At 49.8% G+C, this 23,507-nt stretch overlaps 1 protein-coding gene across 1 annotated transcript; it reads right to left on the reverse strand.

Annotated features, from left to right (window-relative positions):
- Positions 1-803: 803 nt before the first annotated feature.
- Positions 804-23,031, reverse strand: PPM1D (protein phosphatase, Mg2+/Mn2+ dependent 1D). The gene is made up of 6 exons (XM_064729441.1): positions 22,450-23,031; positions 18,240-18,468; positions 15,173-15,297; positions 7,043-7,233; positions 5,173-5,412; positions 804-2,195 (listed from the first exon to the last, which is right to left on the reverse strand). Exons 1-6 carry the CDS (start codon positions 22,886-22,888, stop codon positions 1,665-1,667), a joined length of 1,755 nt encoding a protein of 584 aa, XP_064585511.1. The 5' UTR covers positions 22,889-23,031; the 3' UTR covers positions 804-1,664.
- Positions 23,032-23,507: the final 476 nt, after the last annotated feature.

Genomic DNA, 23,507 nt, shown 5'->3' on the forward strand with positions numbered 1-23,507 from the left:
CAGAACTCTATGGAAACTTAAATTTTGCTTCTGTGTAGAGCAAAAACCCCGGGAAATTCACTATAAATCTTTTTCCTTTTGCATATTTCCCTTATTAGCAGTAACACAGTCATCTAACCGAGGTGTTAGAGTCACTCTTTGGAAGGTTCAATGCAGGCTAATTGAAAACAGGTAATTATTGTTGTTGCTAAGGTTGTTGCCAGGCAGTTGCCCCACACAGTTGTGGCCTCTGCAGCCTTTCCTGCCCATCTGGGGCAGAATTTCAACATCACAGCAAAACTTTATGAAGTGAAGTTTCACAGAAATAAATCCTTGCAGGATCCAATTTGGACAGGCTGCTTCTTTCATCTCCTGAGGCAGCGCTGTGTTCCCAGCATGGATGAAAGGGAATATTTTCAGGAATAAAATCCCCTGGGATTTCTGTCACCATGGTAACACATATAGATAGCAGGCCTGCTTCCAAGCCAGGTTTTATTGTTCCAGCAGTAAAGAACTGGCTCCTACAAATAACCAGCCTGGAATAAAGTACTGCCCTTCTGCTTTCCCATCAAAATAAAATTTTTAAAATTTAATATATTGCTACAGTTAAACATTCAGGATAAAGTGCCAAGATCAGCTCTGCCATAAATCTAACTAGGATGTCTTGTTTCCTAAGCCACAGTGAGAAAGGGGAGAGTATTCACATATTTAATTAATACCAGATAAATATGAATATTTTTGTAATAATAAATTCATATTTCACTGCTGAATAAATACCAGAACTTAAGCCTGAAATAAAAATTAAAAAATAAAAAGCATCCCCATCAAATTTTCATGTGTTTTATTGAGGTGAACATACACATGGTCCACATAGTCAATGAAAATAATCATAAAATAATTTAAGAACTTGTGTGGAGAGGTATTAGCAGCACCATTGGTATTGGAATAGCAGAAAACACATCTCAGGAGGGCAGTGATGCCTGGAGAAAATGCCATCATTTGGAACAGGGATGGGAATGGCTCTGTGGGATGCTCTGGGGAGGTGGAGTTTTTAAAACACACTTTTGCTAAATACTTTTGACGATTATTGTTACAAAAAATACAACTAAATAAGATACTGCATAGTATTTTAATTAACATAAAATCGACATTGAGGTGTGTAAAGCAAGACTCAAATCTCTGCTTCCACATACATTTCATTTCTGAGTAGAGAAATCTAAAATTTAAAACCAAAATATAGACCTAGTGTATTCTCTAAAAGACACACTTTAGGTGGAACATATCAGACTACGAAAATACATATCTTCCATTCTGTTTAATAATTTACTTTAGTTAAAAAGTTGTGAAATTCTCCTCACAAGAAGCGTATACAAATTGATGACTTTAGTAAATTAACAAAAAGGATTATTTTACTTTTTGTTTTGTTTTTGTGGCTTTTTTTTTAAAACAAGGCTTAGCCCCGCAGTAACAATTATACAAGGAAGAAAAGAGACTACATTTATATGAAGGAATACAAATTTACACACATTTTACAGTGACTTATACCCTACACATCTACAAAATTCACAGTTATAATACAAGCAAGTACAAGGCTGGGATAGAGCTGTCGGATACCAAAAAAAGTTCCTACTTGAAAAAGAACCAAACCAATCGAGGGGGGGAAGCGCAGGCGCGGCAGGGGAGGCTCAGCAGACGCACAGCGCTTTGCGGGGCGGGTGGAACAGGGAGCTGCTGAGCTTCTTCTGCCCGCGGAGGCTGCGCCTCATGGCCAACCGGGCAGGGCTCCCGCGGGCCGGGGACGCCGCCGTGCCCTCCCCCGGGCCCCGCGCTGGGCCCCGCCGCGGCTTCTTCAGCGCCGGGCCCGAGTTGGATTCCTCCAGAGTCCGCTTAAAGCTGCCCGGGGGCGGCCTCTCCGCCTCCTGCGCCTTGCCGTGCCCGCCAGGGGACACCTTGAAGCCTTTTTGGTCCGAGTTGGAAGGGGAGAGGCTGACAGACAAACCATTGCTGTAGGATTCCTGGAGCCTCAGCGCCAGGGCTTTGCTGCACTTCTCCTCCTGCGGGGCTGAATCCTTGGGGGTTCCTCCTGAGGAAGGTAAACTGCTTTTGGCAATCTCGTTTGGCAGCTCCAGGTATTTCTCTGAGAGCATGTTGCTGTGCAGGAGGGGAGGAATGGGCTCAGCAGAGTTCAGCCGTGGCCAGGGGTCATCTTCTGTGAGCTGAGGGAAAAGGAAACAAAATACTTAGGAATAAATATAACAATAGAATCACAAAATTATTTGGGAAGGATCTGCAGGATCACTTATTCCAAACTGCCATGGGCACAGACACCTCCCACCATCCCAGCTTGCTCCCTGTCCCACCTGGCCTTGGACACTGCCAGGGGCTGACTTTGTCCCATGAGGGTGCACACAGTGTGTGGCACTTTCAGAATTGCCCTAAACCTTATCAAAAGCAGGAAAATCCTGCTCCACAGCAGGCTCAGCTTCTCTCCCTGCTGAGAGGGGGAAACAATTCCAGCTGGGGCTGGGAAGTGCAGCTGCACAACACAGAGGGATCTGCAGGCAGCTGCCGGGAACTCAGAGGAAAGCAGAGCCTGAAACCTCCGAGATCCTCAGCAGCATCTGCACACCCAGCCAGGATTTCCAGCAGAGCCTGGCAGAGGCACTGCCCTCTGACCTGTGTGTGGTCAGTGGCCAAAGGGCAGCAAGAGCCTCCTGACCTTGCTCATGTCCAGCACTCTCAGTGACTGCACAACCAGGCCAGCAGGGCTGGCCAAGCTCCTGCTCAGCTGCCAACAGAGGGGCAGGGGCAGACACAAAAATATCCCTGATTGCTGAGCAAAGTGACACTTTCATTGCCCATGGATCCCTCACAGCACATCCCCTGGGAAGCACCGAGGTGCCAGGAACCCTGACCCTCATCTCTTCTGGGCTTTTTTCTCATTCTCAGTTCTACCAACAGGAAAATGGGGACAAGACTTGCTCTCACTATCCACAGGGGGATTATGGGAATTAGTGTTTATGCAGCACCCTGAAGATAGGAATTCTGACCTTATTAAAGATTTAATTGTAATTGTCCCTGGTTACTCGGTGAGCCCTTCAGAAGTGAATTTCAAGGCCACACTCCACTCCCCCAGTGGAAGGCAAATAGCAGTTATTATTTTAAGAAAATCATGTGCTGCAGACTGAAATGCACCCAGCTGAATCAGTCAGGGAAACATCTCAGGTGAAAAAACAGATGCTTCTGAACCCACAACCCAGACCAACTCCAGGTTTAATAAAATGCACTCCAAAAGAAAAGATAATCAGGATTGTTCCCAGCATCCACACTGGTTTTCCACTCCTCTGTGGCTGCCCATGTGTGGACAAAACCATTTAGATACCATTCCTTTACCACATTTAGCAACAAGAGGGAAGACCCTTATGAATGGAATTCTAAAGGTTATTCTCCATCACAGCTGCTGCAGAACCCAGGAGGAACCAGATCACACACAGAGAGCAGCTCTGGCAACGCTCCTTCAGCTGCTCCATTTAATTCCTGACATTGTGTCACATAAAACTTCATTTTATGGTTTTTATTGTGCAAGACCTTTCATGTTGTGGCTCTTTTCCCCAGCATCTCCTGCTGGTGCAAACAGCTGAGACTGCAGCAGCTCTGGGGAGCCAAGGAGAGGCACAGGATGGAGTGCTGGGGAGTGATGGAACAACACAGGAAAAACAAACCACCAATCACCAACTGAATTTCTCAACAGTCCCATCAATCTTCCTCACTGGCCTCAGGAACACTGAAATTAATTTGGTATTAGGAATTGCTGCCAGAAGGACAAGCAATTAAGAAATATTTTTAATTAAGAAACTTTGGTTTCCATCTATTTCTGAATTAATTGTTTTGGCAGGTAGCAGCTGTCAGGCATCAAGGCCACCCCTGCTTCTCTCACAGAAACTGTGATTGAAAATTTTAGGAGCACTTACAATTTAATTTTTTTTCCTCAAGATTTTGCTAGGTTTAAAACCCTTTCCATGGATTTTGCTCCACTAGATGAAAGGGGAGGAGACAAAGTTGAAGCTTGCCATTTTATTAGCAGCTTGTTTCTCCCAAGGGAATGTTTAAAACTCCCTTTCTAATTTCTGCTTTCTTTTCCTTTGCCCAAAGGACAATTATCTGAAGATTCTGCAGAACATCAAAGGACAGTGACTTAAATCAGGAGCAGCTGGTAATTACTGAAACAAACAGCCACTCATAACTACACTCCAGTTCTTAGAGGGGGGGAAGAAAAGCCACAAAACAACAAAACAAAAACCCTCTGAAGAGCTCTGCTTTATGTTAACAGCTCAAACTTGCAGCCTCCAGAAAGACCTTATGTTATGATGTCACTGCTTCAACAAAGAACATCAAATCAACCAAAGGAAGATAATGAGATCTCCCAGTACAGAAAGAAAATGTTCTTTACAGCAACATGTGTTGGAACCAATTTACCTTAAAAAAAAATAAAAGTCCAACACCAGCACAACCAAACCAACCCAAATGAAAGCACACCCTGTCAGGAACAGGTTCACAATCTGCAGTCCCTGGGCTGGGCAAGCTACACAAGCACCTGGCAAGGCAGGAAGGGAAACTGCAGCCCAGCCTTGTTTTCTAAGGGGGTGTGTTGGATGGGTTTTTAATACCTCTGAGCCCCACTCTGCTTCCTGTCTGTCTCAAAAGGCTGCCTTGAATCTTGGGGAGGACCTCAGGAAACTTTAAGAAACAATGCATTTCAAGGTTTGTAAAGCAACTGTACTAATTTCTTCCACATTAGGGAGGAAGCACAGATCAACAGCCACCAATAAACAACCAGCAGCAATTCTGGCATTCATACATTGGAACACCAAAGGCAGAGTGCTAAAGTTCTTTAATAAACATGGTTAAAAGTTGGTCCAGCCCTCAAACCTTTGCAGGTGGAAGTATTGAAGATATAACTGTAGCTTTCACAGTATCCAGAGCTGGAAGAGACCCACAAAGGCAACACCATGTTTTAACTGACTGAGCCAATCTCAGTGATAGATTACCTACACATATACAGTAAAAATTCCAAACAGCAACATTCAACAGCGATGCCAATGGACAGCTCAGGAGTTCCTGTGAGTATTTCTGCATCTCTGGCAGAGTTCCAGTCACCCCAGGCAGGCAGAGGGGGGCCTGGAGAGCCCTTACCTTGAGGGGGGGCGTGCAGCAGCGGGAGGGGGGCAGGCTGCTGCAGTCGGGGCTGCTGTAGCTGGGCCCCTCGGCCAGGTTGAGCACCAGCTCCTCGTCGCCGTCCCAGCGGCCGCGCTCGCGCAGGGGCGCGATGCAGATGACGATGGCGCTCGTGTTGTCCGCCCGCAGCATCCGCTGCCTCCAGCGGCCCAGGGCCCGGCCCACCAGCATCCGGGCACAGGACTGCCGGGCCTCGCCCTGGGGACAGAGGGGACAGTGTCACACAGAGCCACCAAACACACAGAGCCACCTGGGCACAGGACTGCCGGGCCTCGTCCTGGGGACACAGGGACACAGGGACAGTGTCACACAGAGCCACCACACAGAGCCACCAAACACACAGAGCCACCAGCATCCGGGCACAGGACTGCCGGGCCTCGCCCTGGGGACAGAGGGGACAGTGTCACACAGAGTGTCACACACACACAGAGCCACCAGCATCCGGGCACAGGACTGCCGGGCCTCGCCCTGGGGACAGAGGGGACAGTGTCACACAGGGTGTCACACACACACAGAGCCACCAAACACACAGAGCCACCAGCATCTGGGCACAGGACTGCCGGGCCTCGCCCTGGGGACAGAGGGGACAGTGTCACACAGAGCTACCAAACACACAGAGCCACCTGGGCACAGGACTGCTGGGCCTCGTCCTGGGGACATGGGGACAGAGGGGACAGTGTCACACAGGGTGTCACACACACACAGAGCCACCAGCATCCGGGCACAGGACTGCCGGGCCTCGCCCTGGGGACAGAGGGACACTGTCACACAGAGCCACCAAACACACAGAGCCACCAGCATCCGGGCACAGGACTGCCGGGCCTCGCCCTGGGGACACGGGGACAGAGGGACAGCGTCACACAGAGCCACCACACACACACAGAGCCACCTGGGCACAGGACTGCTGGGCCTCGTCCTGGGGACAGAGGGGACAGTGTCACACAGGGTGTCACACACACACAGAGCCACCAAACACACAGAGCTACCAGCATCCGGGCACAGGACTGCCATGCCTCACCCTGGGGACACAGGGACAGTGTCACACAGGGGGTCACACAGAGCCACCCGGGCACAGGACTGCTGTGCCTTGCTCTGGGGACACACGACACTGTCACACAGGGACACCCGGGCACAGGACTGCCACATCTCGCCCTGGGGACACAGAGGACACTGTCACACAGGGTGTCACACAGAGCTACCCCCAAGGCACCTTGGGCCACACACACTCCTACAAACCATGCCCACAGCACCCCCAGAAATGCCAATTAAAACACATCTTCCTTCTCAAATCCACCTTTAAGTCAGTCTGTGGCACGTTCCACATACACAGAGCTTTAAACAGCATAAGGAGCTCGTAACACAGCAGTAGCTTGTCAGAGGTTGGAACACGACCTACAGGCTTTGCAGAGTGTTTACTCTCTGATACTCCAATATAAATTCTCAACTGTTTTGTAAAATAAATCAGAGAGTAATTTAATTCAGTCTAAACAGTCTGCATTATAGCATGCACCTTAATGTGAAATAAATTTAATGTTCAGACAGCATTTTATATAACTTCCTTAGAGAAGAAACTAATCTCCCTTATTACTCACAGACAGCACCCTGCCAGTCAAATTTCCCCAAAACATAAGAGAAATAATTTAAACATGTTAGTACCCATGGTATTTACTATCAGTCACATTGTAACAACTTTTATGTCGTGGCAAAACCATCAATCTGCCCCAACCCCACCAACGCCATCGGGTGCTCTTCATCCCCACCAGGCTGAACAGTTTTTAGAGATAACAAGGATGAGATTTCCACCCTGACTTCTGGCCACTGCTCTCACCATGAAATATTTCTTCTCCTCGTGATCCTGGCACATGGAGATGGCATCCTGAGGGGGGATCATGTTCCAGAGCCCGTCACTGCCAAGGATGATGTACTTGTGCTTCTGGGGGTCAATGGTGTGCACGCTGGTGTCGGGCTCAGGGGACACCACAAACTCCCCACTGTAGAAGTCGTAGCTCCAGAGATCACCTGGCAAAGCACAAAATTGGGTTGGAATTGTTACACAGCACGTGAGGAATCCCACTCTTGGAAAACAGAGGAAAATGTTCCTTCCCAGGAAATCCATCAAAATCAGCCTTGAGTCACCAGCAGGTTCAGGCGTGCTGGCGGCGACGGAGAAAACCCTCCCAAACACCATCAGTTTCCTCAGATGTTCACTTCCTCCCCAATGCTGAGACTGCTGCTCCTACCCCTCTCGTCACTGAACTACCTCTGGTTTATTAATCCCAACCTCCCTCCCCCATTTCTTCTCCTTCTCCTCCCGAACTAGATTTATTATTTAAGGCAGAACCACCTGTTTAAGTATTTTGCGTTTAACTGTTCCCTTTTTGTCTTTCAGTACATTTCCCCAACTCACTTTTGATTTTCATCCTCCTAATCTGCAAGCTAGTCCGGAGAAAACTGACAGCGCCGAGTGCCACTGTCCCTTGCAATGTTCAGAAAACAAAGACACTTGTCATGACCAGCCGCGAGTTCCTGCATTCTAAGCTTAATTTAGACTTTTCTCTTCATTTTAATTTTTATTTGGTAAAAAACGGGGACAGGAACATAACGAAATTCCAGCCCAGTCACTGCTCAGCTGCTGCCACCTTCTAATCCTCTTTAGACTAAACCAAGCTGTAATCAGAGGTGTTCTACTCTCTTAAATATTTGTGGAAAAAGGAGAAATGAAACAGATTAATATCTAGAAAATGGTGAAACCTTAACCACTCTCCAAACTGAAATCTATCTGAATTGAGCTCTCCTTAAACAGAAATAAAACCCGGTTTTGTGGATCCCACACCAAACGTGCCAACATTTGTGTGTGCAGGTGCCACAGGGAAGGCACAAAGCAAAAAGCAAAGGAGGAGCCTGAAGCCTTTTCCCTGTTCAATTCCCTGTGCCATCCCTTTTCCTCCCGCAGCTCCAGCATCCCTGCAGGGCACAGGGGGCAGGCACAGCCGTGCCAGGGCTGGGCAGCAGCCACAGGAACAGGGCCCTGCAGGGAGGCAGCACAGAGCAGCTCCAGCCTCTCCCCAGCACGGCCCCGTGCAGGGAACTTTGCTATTTTTAAATCCCTCTCACTGTGTGAATGAGTTTGGGGTCACCTCAGCAGAAACAAAGCTGAACAATGCAGCAAATCATGCCCTGGCTCAAGAGCTCCCTCCAAACCATCCTCGAGTAAAAACCACTCCAGCAGAAAAATGCATTGCCACAGCAATTTATTTCAATTCTATTTATCAAGTACACTTGAAAAATTAAAAGCCTTTTCTAAGGCTAGGCCTTCAAATCAAGAATAATAATAATTTGTTCTAACACCTCTTTTAAAAATTTATTTCCATGTTCACAAACAGCTTCCTGTGGTGATAAGCAGCAAAAAGTAACATTATTATTACTTGCAAGCACTGGTTACATTTTTCCGCGCAGAACACACAGCTTTAAAAGCAGAAATTAATTGAACTGTCAGAGCTGAGCAGCAAACAGAAGCTCCACAACTCAAGAGCCAGGTTTTGTCAGGCTCTTCCTTTGCTTTCTGCTGGACAAAGCCCGGAGCTTCTTCCACATCCATCAGCACTCTTTTAAAGACAATAAATAAGCTTTTTGTCTTCCTCCTCGCCTCCATTAGCTTTGCCCTAAGCTATCAACCAGTTGAAAAGACTTTTCCAGAAGCAGGAAAGGGAATACTCCAAGTCAATTACCCCACTCCACGGCAGCCCGTGCTCATTAGAGCCCCGATTGTCCCTGCGCAGCCCCACAAGCACCCGCTGCTAATGAGCGCTAATTAAAAGCCAAGCCCGCTCCTACAGAGGTGCACTCGGGCTCCCGACAAAGCCAGCTGGCAGCGAGATCAAAAATACTGGAACAGGAGAGCCGAGCTAAGGAGTGCAGGTGAATTGCCATGGAAAGCGCTCCTGCTCCCCTCACACCCTGTCAGCCGCAGCAGGTAAAACCAACAAACAGCAATACATGCAACATTCCCACACCTCCAGTTTGTTCATGCTCGTGTAGGAGAAATGACAAAATGTTATTAGCTGAATCGGGTTTTTAATTAAAAACACTGTGCTGGGTGATAAAAATAACCTGATGTTCATTAATTTGGGTTCTTTAGCCCGTGTGTGTCATCCTGTCCATCTGCTCCCTGCCCGAGGAAACAGCCAAGGCAGCCCCACACTGACTGCAGGGATCTGCTCCAAAATCCTCACAGGGCAACTGGGAATATCACCGTGGGCAGCTCCAAGGATTCCAAACTCCTGAGGGGCACAGAGACCCCACAGACCCTCCTGGGGGCACACAGAGACCCCACAGACCCTCCTGGGGGCACAGAGAGACCCCACAGACCCTCCTGGGGGCACAGAGACCCCACAGAGCCTCCTGGGGGCACACAGAGACCCCACAGACCCTCCTGGGGGCACAGAGACCCCACAGACCCTCCTGGGGGCACACAGAGACCCCACAGACCCTCCTGGGGGCACACAGAGACCCCACAGAGCCTCCTGAGGGGCACAGAGACCCCACAGAGCCTCCTGAGGGGCACAGAGACCCCACAGAGCCTCCTGAGGGCACACAGAGACCCCACAGAGCCTCCTGGGGGCACACAGAGACCCCACAGACCCTCCTGAGGGCACACAGAGACCCCACAGAGCCTCCTGGGGGCACACAGAGACCCCACAGAGCCTCCTGGGGGCACACAGAGACCCCACAGACCCTCCTGGGGGCACACAGAGACCCCACAGACCCTCCTGGGGGCACACAGAGACCCCACAGACCCTCCTGGGGGCACAGAGACCCCACAGACCCTCCTGAGGGGCACAGAGAGACCCCACAGACCCTCCTGGGGGCACAGCGACCCCACAGAGCCTCCTGAGGGCACAGAGACCCCACAGACCTTCCTGGGGGCACAGAGAGACCCCACAGAGCCTCCTGGGGGCACAGAGACCCCACAGAGCCCCCTGGGGGCACACAGAGACCCCACAGACCTTCCTGGGGGCACAGAGAGACCCCACAGAGCCTCCTGAGGGCACACAGAGACCCCACAGACCCTCCTGAGGGCACACAGAGACCCCACAGACCCTCCTGAGGGCACACAGAGACCCCACAGACCCTCCTGAGGGCACACAGAGACCCCACAGAGCCTCCTGGGGGCACACAGAGACCCCACAGACCCTCCTGGGGCACACAGAGACCCCACAGACCCTCCTGGGGGGCACACAGAGACCCACAGACCCTCCTGGGGGCACACAGAGACCCCACAGACCCTCCTGGGGGGCACACAGAGACCCCACAGACCCTCCTGGGGGCACACAGAGACCCCACAGAGCCTCCTGAGGGCACACAGAGACCCCACAGAGCCTCCTGGGGGCACACAGAGACCCCACAGAGCCTCCTGAGGGGCACAGAGACCCCACAGAGCCTCCTGAGGGCGCACAGAGACCCCACAGAGCCTACTGGGGGCACACAGAGAGACCCCACAGACCCTCCTGAGGGCACAGAGACCCCACAGACCCTCCTGAAGGGGCACAGAGAGACCCCACAGACCCTCCTGAAGGGGCACAGAGAGACCCCACAGATCCTCCTGAGGGCACAGAGACACCACAGAGCCTCCTGAGGGGCACAGAGAGACCCCACAGACCTTCCTGGGGGCACACAGAGACCCCACAGACCCTCCTGGGGGCACAGCGACCCCACAGAGCCTCCTGAGGGCACAGAGACCCCACAGACCTTCCTGGGGGCACAGAGAGACCCCACAGACCCTCCTGGGGGCACAGAGAGACCCCACAGACCCTCCTGGGGGCACAGAGAGACCCCACAGACCCTCCTGAAGGGGCACAGAGAGACCCCACAGACCCTCCTGAGGGCACACAGAGACCCCACAGAGCCTCCTGGGGGCACACAGAGACCCCACAGACCCTCCTGAGGGCACACAGAGACCCCACAGACCCTCCTGGGGGCACACAGAGACCCCACAGAGCCTCCAACCCTGAGCCCACCGAGGCCAGCCCATGGGGAGAAGGACATTTATGGTTTTATTTTGTGTTTTCCCCTGAAGGGCAGAGCTCCCCAGCCTGAGGCAAAGCTTTTTGGAGCTGCTGCCCAGCTGTGCCCCCTTTCCCTGCCCAGCTGTGCCCCCTTTCCCTGCCCAGCTGGGCAGTTTTACACCCCAGCAATACCAGCCTGCAGAGGAATTTTCTATGGCAGCCTCTGTCCAACTCTGGGAAGGGCAAAGGGAGAGGAGAGCAGCCAGAGAGCACAGAACACGTTTCCCTGAGCACTCCAGAGCTCTCTGAAGTCTTTAATTGTGTTCCAAAGCAAGCAGACAGAGCAGTGACCCTCTGGGATGTGCCAGAGGCTGCAGTGCCAGGCTCTCAGGATCCCATTTCAGAGCCAGACTATTTTTGTTCTGAATTAAAACCCAAACATTTACAAAACTCTTGACAATCTTGTTCTTTAAAAACTTACACACTGGGAGTATTCCTTTGCATATTTCTTTTCCAAACCAAAGGGAGAAAAAAGTTATTAATGCAGTTCCTTCCATATCTTCCAGAAAAACCTGTTCTTAGAATAATATACAGAGATCTACACTGCATCTCACAAAGTGAAATAGATGTTTGAAATCAGATACTAAAGGAGCAGGAAACTAATTTAGCTGCCTGTGAGAATATATCAAACTAAGCAGTCTCTCCTACTGTTACCTTATAAAATCCAACAACAAAGCCACTCCTAAGTCAAGTGCTGCCAGGGAATAATGGCAGCTACAAACAAAAACACCCTCATGTAAGTGGGCTGGATTGGATTAAACCCAAAGCCTTCTTAGAGCTAAAGCATGTCCAGAAATTACATAAATCAAGTCTTTCATTTCAGTTGCTGGAGATGCTGTTTTGCATATAAAAAGGGCTTTTGATTTTAATAGAGGAAAGAAAACTTTACTTTCATAACTCAGTCCAAAATAAAACCTGAGTTTGATTAATCCCAGAGCTTTTTAAACCAAAGTTTTTCTCCACAGGTGCCCTCACAGGATGTGTTACACACAGGTCCCAGAGCAAAGCACACACTGCATTTGGCACTGCACATTTATTCTTTTGTCTCAGGGCTGAAGAAAATTGTTCAAGCTACAGCAAGATATCCTGAGGACAAGAGAAGAATCCTAAATGCACCCCAAGTTTGTCTGGTTTTATAGAGATAAAACAGAAAAGCAATTATCAATAGGAGCTGGAAATTGCTGTAAATACAACTTCTACAATTCCATGTGATTCAGGTTCATGGCCTGCAATGGAGCAGGAAGGAAAAACTGAGTGGCAGCTGTGCCCACTCTGTTTGGTAATTTAATGTGAAAAACAGTTAAATGCATGTAAACAACCCTAAAACCTTACACAGCAATTTCCTCAGGTCATTTGAGGTCAGCCACAGCCTCTTCCCCAGGATTCCATGGAATGTGCATTCAGAGAGTTTCACAAAGCAGCTCTGGCACCCAGTCAGAAGTTCTGGAACAGCTTCCCCGGCCCTGTCAAAGACCCAGCAGCAGCTCCACGTGGATTCCCTGCTCTGGTTCACAACTGCTCCTAGAGGGCAGCAGGAAATTCCTGCATGCTGGAGGCTGCTCCACTGACATAGGGCTGAGTCTGTTCTATTCCTACATAAAAACCCAGGGAGAGCAGAGCTCATGTTCCCACAGGAGGGAGTGGTTGAACCAACGGGCTCCTGGCTCAGCTTTCATCCTTCATTCACTGAAACACCTCCCAAGCAGCTCCAGCAGTGCCAGGCAATCCCTCAGCACAGATTCAAAACTATCTATTGCAGGGCAAACCAGTATTTAAAAAAAAATGTTCTCACTGCCCAGGAAAGGTCAGCAGAAGTAGCTGTGAAAACACAAAACCACAGCTTAAAATGGTTTGTTAGGAGACACAGAAAGCTGCTGGGTGCATCAAACATCTCACAGATGCTCTACAGGGACAGCACAAAGCCCAAATATTTCTGACTTGTTCTGGGGCTATAAATAAATCAAGCATTATTTAAATACTTAAACACAGCCACTGTGCATACCAGAAATTATTATTTTAGGGCAGAAGGGCACTTCTGACAATCAGAATGGGAGAGGGTATGTCAGCAGAACTCATCTGGCCACAAGGATTTCTTCTGCACCAGGAATTTCTGCTGCTTGAGTGCAGCTTTTCCACAGTGCTTTATTCCTATATTCCTATTTTATTTCCAAAACCTTTCCTCAACTCCTTAACAGTGCACTAAACCTAAAGACTGGGGGATGAGACTACTTCAAAGTATTTTCAAGTGTTGTAAGAGAGAGACACTTAAAACACCATTTATGATCTAAATTTTAGGGGTTTTAATCAGATAATCTCCCCCATTCTAAATATAATAAATTCCCAACTCTAAGTTTCTCTTGTTGTCCTGCTAAAATTTTTTACCCAGGTTGGGACCAGGCAGGAGGGGAGGCAGTCCCAGCATGGGGTTTGAGCTTTCAAATCCCAGAACTGATAAGAGATAGGTGCTGAAAACTCTCATTAATCCTCTCCTCATGCACTTGCTGGCCAAGAATGCACTGGGGGCTAACAAATGCATGGTTCCCTGAATTCCCATCTGCACACAAAGCCCAGGCAAACCCTTCTGTTCAGCTTCTGGGAGCAATCAGACCAAAGGCCAGCCAGCTCTTTAGACAGGCAACAATCCCAGGAAGAAAAGATGAATCCAAATTAAATGTTCACATTTTGCAATCCAGGAACACCTCCCTGTCCTGCAGGAGGGAACAGGGTTGTGCTGCTCAGGGGATGAAGGTTTTTTGTTACTCATCTATTAGCTCTAAAGGATTCACTCCAACTCTCAAGTCAGGTCTCCTAACCACAAAATAAATTCTATCCTACCTGAAATATGACACATAAAGACTTTCAGATGCTGAGAAAAAGTCCTTAAAATTAAAATTTTGAATTTTCAGGCACCTGTGACTCCCTGCTTGACACACAGCTGACTCTTCCATGTTCATTGTCACTGCAAAATTCTCCTTATCTCTGGACAAATCCCTGTGGCACAGCTATTCCTGCCTGTGGAATCAGACACAGGCAGGCTCTGGAATGCTCCCAGAACAGCCCATCCCCATGGGCACTGCCAAGCTGCCAGCCAGGAATTCCAGCACAGCTCCCACAGGGAAACCACAATCCCATCAAACAAACCTATCCCGGGTGTACCTGCACAGAAAACTCCTCACTGCACAAAGGAGAGAACATCACCAGCCAGAGATTGGCATTCTGCAGTGGAATTTAAGGAGAAAAATGACCAGAAACACTAACACTCATGGATAAGAGACACCCAATAATTCAGTTAAGAAATACTTCCCAAAAAAAAAAATCATCACAGGATATTGCAGGACAATTTCTGGTCCTGCAAGATCCCTTCTGTCCTTGGAATGAGGGGCTCCTCAAAGACAGCTCCTCTCATTTCTAGTGCTCCCATAAAGGCAAATTAAAGTTAAACAGATTTAACTTTCACTTCATTCTGTGCCAAGTCTTAACAAAAAAATATTCTCCACAAAAGAAACACTGAAGCAATTCATACACCACCCAGCAAAACTTCATTTCTGGTGCAAATGGAAACGTGCAAGCCCTGTGTGTCTCCAGGAGGGAGAGCACATTTGTCTCCTTCTCACTGAGATAATGGGACTGTAATTTTTGACTAGCTGGTGGTAAAATTAAATCCCATCCTTGTAGGGCTGACACTGAAAACCCTGAAAGTTAGAAGTCACGTTCTTCTCTCCCCAATTTTAATCTCTTTTCAATCTCTCCGCAATCACAGCATTATTCAAAAAACGCAGTATAATTGTATAAAAACACACTTTCAAGGCCCAGACTGTGAGAAAGCAGGTGAGGAGGGCCCTGTGCATTGTGTGCTGGGCAAAGGCAGGGCTGAGCAGAGCTCAGGGACTCACCCAGGGCTCTGGCCACGGCCAGGAAGGGGATCTGGTCGATGACGGTGCTGCGGCGCACGGGGCCGTTGTGGCTCAGCCGGGGCCTCTTCCACACCACACGGTTCACCCCAGACTTGTTGATCACACTGCAAGAACACACACAGGGACAGGGGTTAGCAACAGCAGTGGTGTCAGTGAGGAAAAGCAGGTAAATATGCAAATGTGGAGGTAATAATGATGGCCAGTTCCTAATGCAAAACACATGACAGCACTTTGTTCGATATCGTTCCACATCCAAGGAGAAAACTGAGAGATGAAGGCAGAAGAAAATAAAAAGCAAGGTAATGAAGACCTGGAAGAAATTCTGGCTGGTTACAAAATATGCAAGAGTGTCTTTTTAATCTGTCAGAGTCAGAGCAGAGCTGGATTTGCCTCCCTCAGATGAGGACCATCAACACCAGCTCACTCAGGTGTCAATTCCTCTGGACCATCAACACCAGCTCACTCAGGTGTCAATTCCTCCTTCACTCTTCTCCAGCTCCCAAACTTTGGCTGCACAGACCAGCATGGCACCCTTGAAACAACAGCAAAGAAAGGAGCAGCCTCCTGAAAGGATTTGCTTGATGGAAGGAACACCAACAGGAGGCAGACACAAAAGAGGAATTGTCCCGGGCTGGTGTGTGCAGGAAGCAGGAGATGGGAGAACAGCTCTGCATTTGCATGTGAACACCTGCTCTGAGCACTGAGCACTGCTTGGGCTCTCCCAGGTGGCACTGCAGGGTCAAAGGAGCTGCAGAGCAAATAACTGGGGCAGCTGTGTCAGGCAGGGAAGGGAGAACAACAAATATGAGCCATCAAGGAAAAAGAGCTAATGAAACCAGGAACCAGCAAAGCTCAGTCCCAACCAAGTTAGGAGCTGGATACTTGAAAGTTCCTTTCATCCAGGGAACAGCCATTGGTAATTAGAAACTGAGCAGCTCTGGAACAGCCTCAGGATTCCTCATGCTGAAGCCATTCACGATGCACTTCCTGACACTTCAAAGGCCTTAACAACAAGGGCATGTTCAGCTCCATCCAGAGCACGGCACAGTCACAAACACCACATCCTAAAACCTGATCTCATCCACTTGTACAGCTGATGACCACACAGAGCTCACCACTGGAAAAAAACCCTCATCCCACACTGAGACTGTTACTGGGAAATGGCATTTTAATGGAAGACTCCCTCATGCTCTCTCATTAAGTGCTCCCAGTTTGCTCTGATGAAAGACAAGGCATTCCCAAGCACAGCTGCACTTCCACCTCACTCCCACCACATGCCTCACAGCCAGCCTGGGAAAAACAGGAGGAGCACCAGCAAAAATTTTTGAAAAATTAAAAATTAACTATTCCTGTGTTGCCTTCTGATACAAGGCAGGCGGCCTGGTTTCAGGAAACAGCACGGCGGCCCATTTCTCCAGGGCCGCTCGGGCCTAAGAAACACGCGGACACCAATATGGTGGAGGATCAAAGGCCTTTATTCTCTCTTCTCGTGGGGTTTTATAGTCTAGGGGGCTTCTACGTCAGGTGAGGGTCTGTCTTTACCATCTATGGTTAGTAGGGATGGAAAGTTACCTGGGCAAGTGGAAAATTACCGGAATCTGGTTCAGGGGGCTACATTCCTATGTTAATTTTCTTATCTAAGGGGGCAGGGGCCCTGTCTTCCCGTAACATCACGAGATCTTCCGAACGCCAGGCCCTATCTGCTACATTCCTGTCAATACTAAGGTTCAGGGAACAGTTTTCTGCACCTTCAGACTTCCAAACTCTGAGAAACCTACAGCAAAAGTGCCCCTGATTAACTCCCACAAATATCTGCAGGTTAATGGCTGACAGGGCTCCCACATGAATGATGTCAGCAGGAGAACCTTCAGTGATCCCTGCTGGAGGAGCAGGCCGTGCCCATCATCTGGTGAGCACCAGGAGCACACAGAGCCCCCAGCCCTGGGGCTGTCCCCAGACATTGGTGCCACCTGAGAGAGCCCTGCCTGCTCCCCCGAGTGCCAGGGAGCACACCCAGCCCAGCTCTGCCAGGGCAGGAATGGCTCCTGCAAGGACAGCTGCTAAACTGTGCTGTCAGAACAGCAAAGGGGGGATTTTGTTTCAAATCCAGGATTTTTCTCAGGTTCCCTAAGCAGAGGCTTTGAGGAGTCCATTCAAGAGCTGCCATTGTCATCTCAGGGACAATGCAGGATGCCTGAGAAATCAGAGTGCTGGGACAAACTGGATATTCCAGAGCTCCTATCATTTTACCTACGTGAAAAGGCAATTTGCACAACCTGAAGGTTCCTCAGAATTTAAAGGGAAATAGGCCAAAAATTAACATCTCTGCTTGCAAAAAGTTGTTGGTAAACATTTAGAACTGTAAGCACCCCTCAGCTGTGTGATCCAGCAGGAAATTAAAGTTCTGGATACACCATAAACCACTAGCAAAAAACACAACCATGTAACAATGGATCCCTGTAATTTATTTCCCAGTAAGCTGTAAGAAAAATTAAGAGGACAAAAGAGAAATAGCTGAGATTCAGCTCCTTGTGTGCCCTCCCACAACAAGCTCAGGCTTAGCTCAGTGAGAGCAGACAAACCTACCTGTGGTATTTTCTGAGGTCCCCTGTGGCAGGAAGGAATGAATCTGACTCCATGTTCTAATTTATTAATTTTTGATAAGACTAATTTATTAATTATATTATTGAATTTATTAATTACTTTATGATAAGACTAATTTATTATTTTATGATATTATTTAAAAGAATGCTATACTAAAGCTATATTAGAGAAAGGATACAGACAGAAGGCTAAAAGATAATAACGAAAATCTTGTGGCACTCTCCAGAGCTGGGCCATAATTGGCTAACAAGTAAAAACAATTCACATTAAACCAATGAACAATCACCTGTTGGTAAACAACGTCCAAACCACATTCCAAAGCAGCAAAACACAGGAGAAGCAATGAGATAATATTGTTTTCCTTTTTCTCTGAGGCTTCTCAGCTTCCCAGGAGAAGAATCCTGGGCAAGGGGATTTTCCAGAAAATACAAGCGCCACCTACCTGCCCCCAAGGCCTTCAATCCTCTCCCTCTCCTTGGGAAGCTCTGGTTTGTGGTCCTGTGTCACCTCCACAGCTCTCACAAAGTCGTCCTTGGGGTCGTCCTGCACGCCCAGCACCACCCCAGAGTCCCCCACGTGTGCCACGTACATCTTGGAGCCGCGGATGATCACCACGCTGGCCGTGGTGCCCGACGTGCTGGGCAGCCCTGTCATGGTCTTGGGCCACTCTGCTGCAGGGAGAAACCAGGAACAAACACACAGAAAGCACAGGGTTAGCTCTGGGGAGCTGGGGATGGGGTCTCAGGGGTCTGTGGGGTGTTAGAACAACAGCAGTGTCCCCACACTCCTTTAAGATCCTTCCCCAGCCTCAGGATCAAAGCACCACAACAGGGTTCTAAAAACTGTCCCCTCTGGTTTGACATGCCAAGCATCACTAGAAGAACACAGGGAAGATGTTGTGCTCCTTGGGGCTGAACAGGATCAATCCAGTGTTTCATTGAGATTTACTCTTCACTTCCCTGTCTGAAGTAGTAGAAATGTCCTAAATTCAGTTATTTTGTCTGGGTATTTGATTGGCAATCAGGATTTGTGGACATTCCTGGAAGGGGGAAAAACTACTTTCATAGGCTGAACAGCAACATTTTCTGCTGAATGACATCTCCAATGTTTTACTCATTTCCCTTTGGAGGGCTGAATAATTCAGATTACCTCAGTGTGCTCTCAAATTCTACAGGAGATACCCCTGGAATTCAGAGCAATAACACAGCTACACCTGGTGAGGGAAATCTCCTTCCTCAACTGCTCTGCCCTCAAAGCACTTCTATGAATTTGCTGTTACACTACTCTCTCCAATTACATCCCATCTCAATTCTTCTTTTACTCCTTTCCTATTTTTATACACACACAACTTGATTTTTCCCCCAAAAAGTGCACAAGCTGACAGAGACAACACCCCCATGGAGCCACAACCCAGCCACAGCACCCACAAAGGCAGGCTCAGCTCCCAGTTATCAGCTGGTTCCCAGTGCCAGCAGCAGCCTCATGTTTCTCCTTGGCTGCACCCACTCAGACAAGCTCCAAAGGGAGCCTCATCTCCCTGTCACATTCTATCTCCTGCTCTTCACAAGTCAGGCTCACACAGCCCCACACAAAATCTCCACTGTGACACAAGCTGTCTGCAGGAAATACCCAGCTCAGGCTGCCAAAGCGCTGCATCCTTGGTTCCTGCCTGTGGCACAACAAACACGCGGCAAATAAACGCACCAGGAGAGAAAAGGAAAGCACAGTTACACCTTACCCTCTGTGAAAACTGATATTTTAACCTTCTAAAGCTTTAAACAGAATCAAAACAAAATGAGGACCTTAAGTTCTAGTAGCACTGATTGATGCTCAGGTGCCTGAGGGAAGAAGACATGGAAGAGAGCTGATGGAAAAGGAGAATTTGGAGATGTAGAATTCACAGGCAGTATGAAGATAAAAGTTGCATTTCAAGCTACCAAGACATCCAGCACAATTTAAACATTTAAGTTCCAACAGTTCTAGCTTTGTGCTCTAAATACTAAAATGCACTTTCTCCCTAGGAGCAGCTTTATTTCAAGAACACAAACATTCAATCAGCTTATTGGAAGTACTTTGTCTGGCAGTTTTAACTGAGGATATTAAATCTAACACATTCCAAAAGGAAAGCAAACAAGGGAGGGAGCCAAGTGGTAATGAGGACTTCAACCATGCACTTAACAGAAAACAAGCTGCAACTAATGAGTTTCTGTCAGTGTAACAACCCCTGAACAGCAATAAAATGTATTAGAGAGTCAAATCAGTCTTTATGGGGATGGGGAGCAGAGAGAAGGAAATCACCCACTTGTGGGAGAAGGAATGATGCAGCAGCCTCAGATTTTAGGCTCAATAAAACCAGGAATTATCTGCCTGTCATCCAGAGACTGCAGTTCATGCCTTGCTCCCAGTTCCCTCCAGAGATTGTCTCACTAGGAACCAGCAAAGTGCCAGAACTGCTGGGTTTTCTTCTGAGCTCAAGCTTTAAAACCAAATCCATGGACCCAACTCCTCCAGGGATCAGGAGCACCAACAGCACATCTTTCTAAAACATACCCCTCCCTGTACTTGAAAACCACTGCCCTTCACACTCAGCTTTGTCACTTTGACCTCATAAACTCAACTCATTCTGAACCTTCCAAAATGAACTCTCACTCCAGAAGACCTTTGGCATTCATAGAATTTTATTACTACAGAATAAACACCAAAAATGATCACCAGTGACAAATGGGCATTTTTCTGGTACTGTCATGATCAGTGTGGTTTGTGTCTATCAGGGGACACCCACAGAACTCCCAACAACCAAGAGGGCAGCTGAGTCCAAGCTCCCTTCTAACAGCCCACTGAAAGCTCCATCCTCCACCCCAAAATTCCAAACCATTCTCCCACACACCTCAAGGCACCAACACAGCCAAGTCTCCATTTCGTGCCCACAGTGTCACCACCACACAGATAAAAGCTGCTTTCCACGTGGTAATGTGGAAAATGATTGCCTGTCAGTAGAATTCCCACTGGGCCTCCAGAACAGGATGAAGTAATAAAGCAGAGATAATGATGGGCTTGTCCCACAGAGCTCGGGCTGCTCAGCACGTGCAGCAGGAACCAGGAGGAGCAAACACGCTCTGGAGTTTCCCAAACAGCCCACCTCGGATGCCACCAAAGGCTCCCGGCCAGAGCTGGGCTGTTTCTCACAACAACTCCAATTGTTTCCACAGCCCCGGTGCTGTTTGCTAAACACCATCGCTGAACAGAGCTCCCTGCACTCTTCTCCTCCTGCCTCGGTGCTCACACAGAGTTCCAGGCACAAATTACACACCAGGGACTCGAGAGCCACAAAACTGAGCTCCTTATCTGCCCCCACCCCGTGCCATGTGCCCTGCTCACACATTTTGCTCCTTATCACCCAGCCCTGCAGCCCAGGAGGCTGCACACCCCATTGCCAAGGATGTGGTCAAGTTCTGGTGCTTCTAAAACTCACACCCTTCCCTCTGTACCCTCAAACTTACTGTTCCTTCCCCCAACATCTCCTCAAGTATCTGATATTTGCACAACTTCTCTATTTTGCTATTCAAGAAAAAGGAAAATGAAACTGTTTTGAAACTATAATTACCCCACACCCCTCCTGAATCACCCACTGAAAGCTCAAGGTGCACTGAGTGCAATTCTTGCTTTTCAGGTTTCCCTCCCAAGCCCAGCTGTCACTGTCACTATTCTGGATCCAGTTTTGCCGTGTTCCACACCTCCCTTCACACGCTGAACCCTGCTCTTGCTTCTTCTCTGAGGCTTTTGCATGCCTAAATGCACAAATAATACACTCACATTCTACACATTCTATATAAACAACCAGGCTCTAAGTCAGAACCTTCACCTCAGGAAGAAAAAAAAACCTTTCAGAAACTCCAACTGTGGCCTCAGAAGACCTCAGGGAGAGGGATGAGTACAGGAATGGTGACTGTCACTTGTCTGGGCATGCTCCTGTCCTTAACACGGACTTATTTACAGCGTCCATGCTACTGCACTCAATCAACTAATACACACACAAATACAAAATAATGATATATATAGTTATATCTATCAAAACCATCCTTAGGATACTAAGTGAGTTTTCTATTTGTCAGGGACACTGAGTATTCCCCCATGCTCACACATGAACGAGTTATAAACCAGACACAATTTCAATCCTTCCATCAGGACTCACAAAAACAGTCAGAAGCACTGTTATGGAAAAAACCACCGTTCCCAGCCCATTTCAGTTTGTTAAAATTACTTTTTTTTCCCTTTTCATGACGCAAGGAAAATCTAAGGGGGAGCTCAGTGCGATTACCCAAGGCAACAAGATTAAGACCTTCCTAATGAATCGAATTTGGAAATTAACGCCTAACACCCCGAAAACAAACTGCAGCCCTACCATCGCCCCATCCCCGGCTACGTAACACAGCAGCGTATGCTCGCCCCGTGTTTACATCTCTGCTCTCCCAGCGTGCCCTCCAGCGCTCCTCGTTCTCCCGAATTATCGGCCGGGCTGCCCTCCCGCCTCCGCCGCGATTCCCGGCGCGGGGACGGCAGCAGGGATTTCGGGAGGGAGGGAGGCGCTCACAATAGTGCGGGAGAGGGGGAGGAAAGGCGGCGGGGGCAGCGGAGGCTCCGCGGGCACTTACGCAGCTTTTTCCACATGGCGCGGTGGCAGGCGATGAAGCCCTTGCGCAGGGCCGCGCACACCTCGGCGGGCTCGGCCGAGCAGAATCCCTTCTGCTTCTTGATGAAGCCCCACAGGTTCTCGCGGGCGAACTGGGCCGCCTCCCGCCCGCCGTGCCCGTCGCACACGGCGAAGAAGGCGACGGAGCGGCGCGGCCGCCGCCCGGGGCCGGTGCCGGGGGGCTGCGCTCCGTCCTCGGCCGCCCGCGGGGTCCCTCCCCGCCGCCGCCCGCTCTCGGCCGGGGGCTCGGCGGCGCCGGGGCCTGCGGGCGCCGCTCCGCCTTTGTGCGCCCCGGCCGGCGGCGGCTCGGGCTCCACCACGATGTGGGTCACGTCCTCCATGTATTTCCTGCCGCCCTGGTCGGAGAACACGCTCACCCCGAGCGCGTACGGCCCCTCCATGGGGAGAAGGGGGGGCGGCTCCGCGCGGCGCTCCCGCCGCTGCCCGCCCGCCGACGACTATTGCCGGAGACGGCGGCGCTCGGGCATGTCCGCGGCGGCCCGGGCCGCTCCCGCTGCCGCTCGCTGCGCCCGCCGGAACGGGAACGGGCCCGGCCCGCCCAGCGCCCCCTGCCGGCCCCGCCGCGGCGGAAGGGGCGGCGGGCGCGGCCCGGGCTCCGCGGCGCCCCCTGCGGCCGGCGGGTGGGAGCGCGGCGGCGGCGGAGATCGCGAAACTGCGACCGAGCCCGGGCGGGACGGGACGGGACCCACCGGGAGCCTCCTGCTGACACCACAAGAACCCTCACTGGGCAGCCCTGGCAGCGCTGTGCGAACGCTCCGGGAGCTCCGGCAGCCTCGGGGCCGTGCCCGTTCCCTGGGGAGCCCGGGCAGTGCCAGCGCTGCGGGGGAAGAGCCTTTCCCCGATCTCCCGCCCGACACAAGTTCGGGCCGGTCCCCACGGTGCTGTCGCTGCTCAGCACAGAAATCGGGGTCTGCCCCTGCTCTCGCCCTCACAAGGAAGGTGTAGAGAGCCATGAGTGTCCCCCGGGTCCCTTCCACCACACGAGCTCCATAAAGGCTT

Source organism: Zonotrichia leucophrys, chromosome 19 (genome assembly GCF_028769735.1).
Source record: "Zonotrichia leucophrys gambelii isolate GWCS_2022_RI chromosome 19, RI_Zleu_2.0, whole genome shotgun sequence".
In the NCBI taxonomy this organism is placed as follows: domain Eukaryota; kingdom Metazoa; phylum Chordata; class Aves; order Passeriformes; family Passerellidae; genus Zonotrichia; species Zonotrichia leucophrys.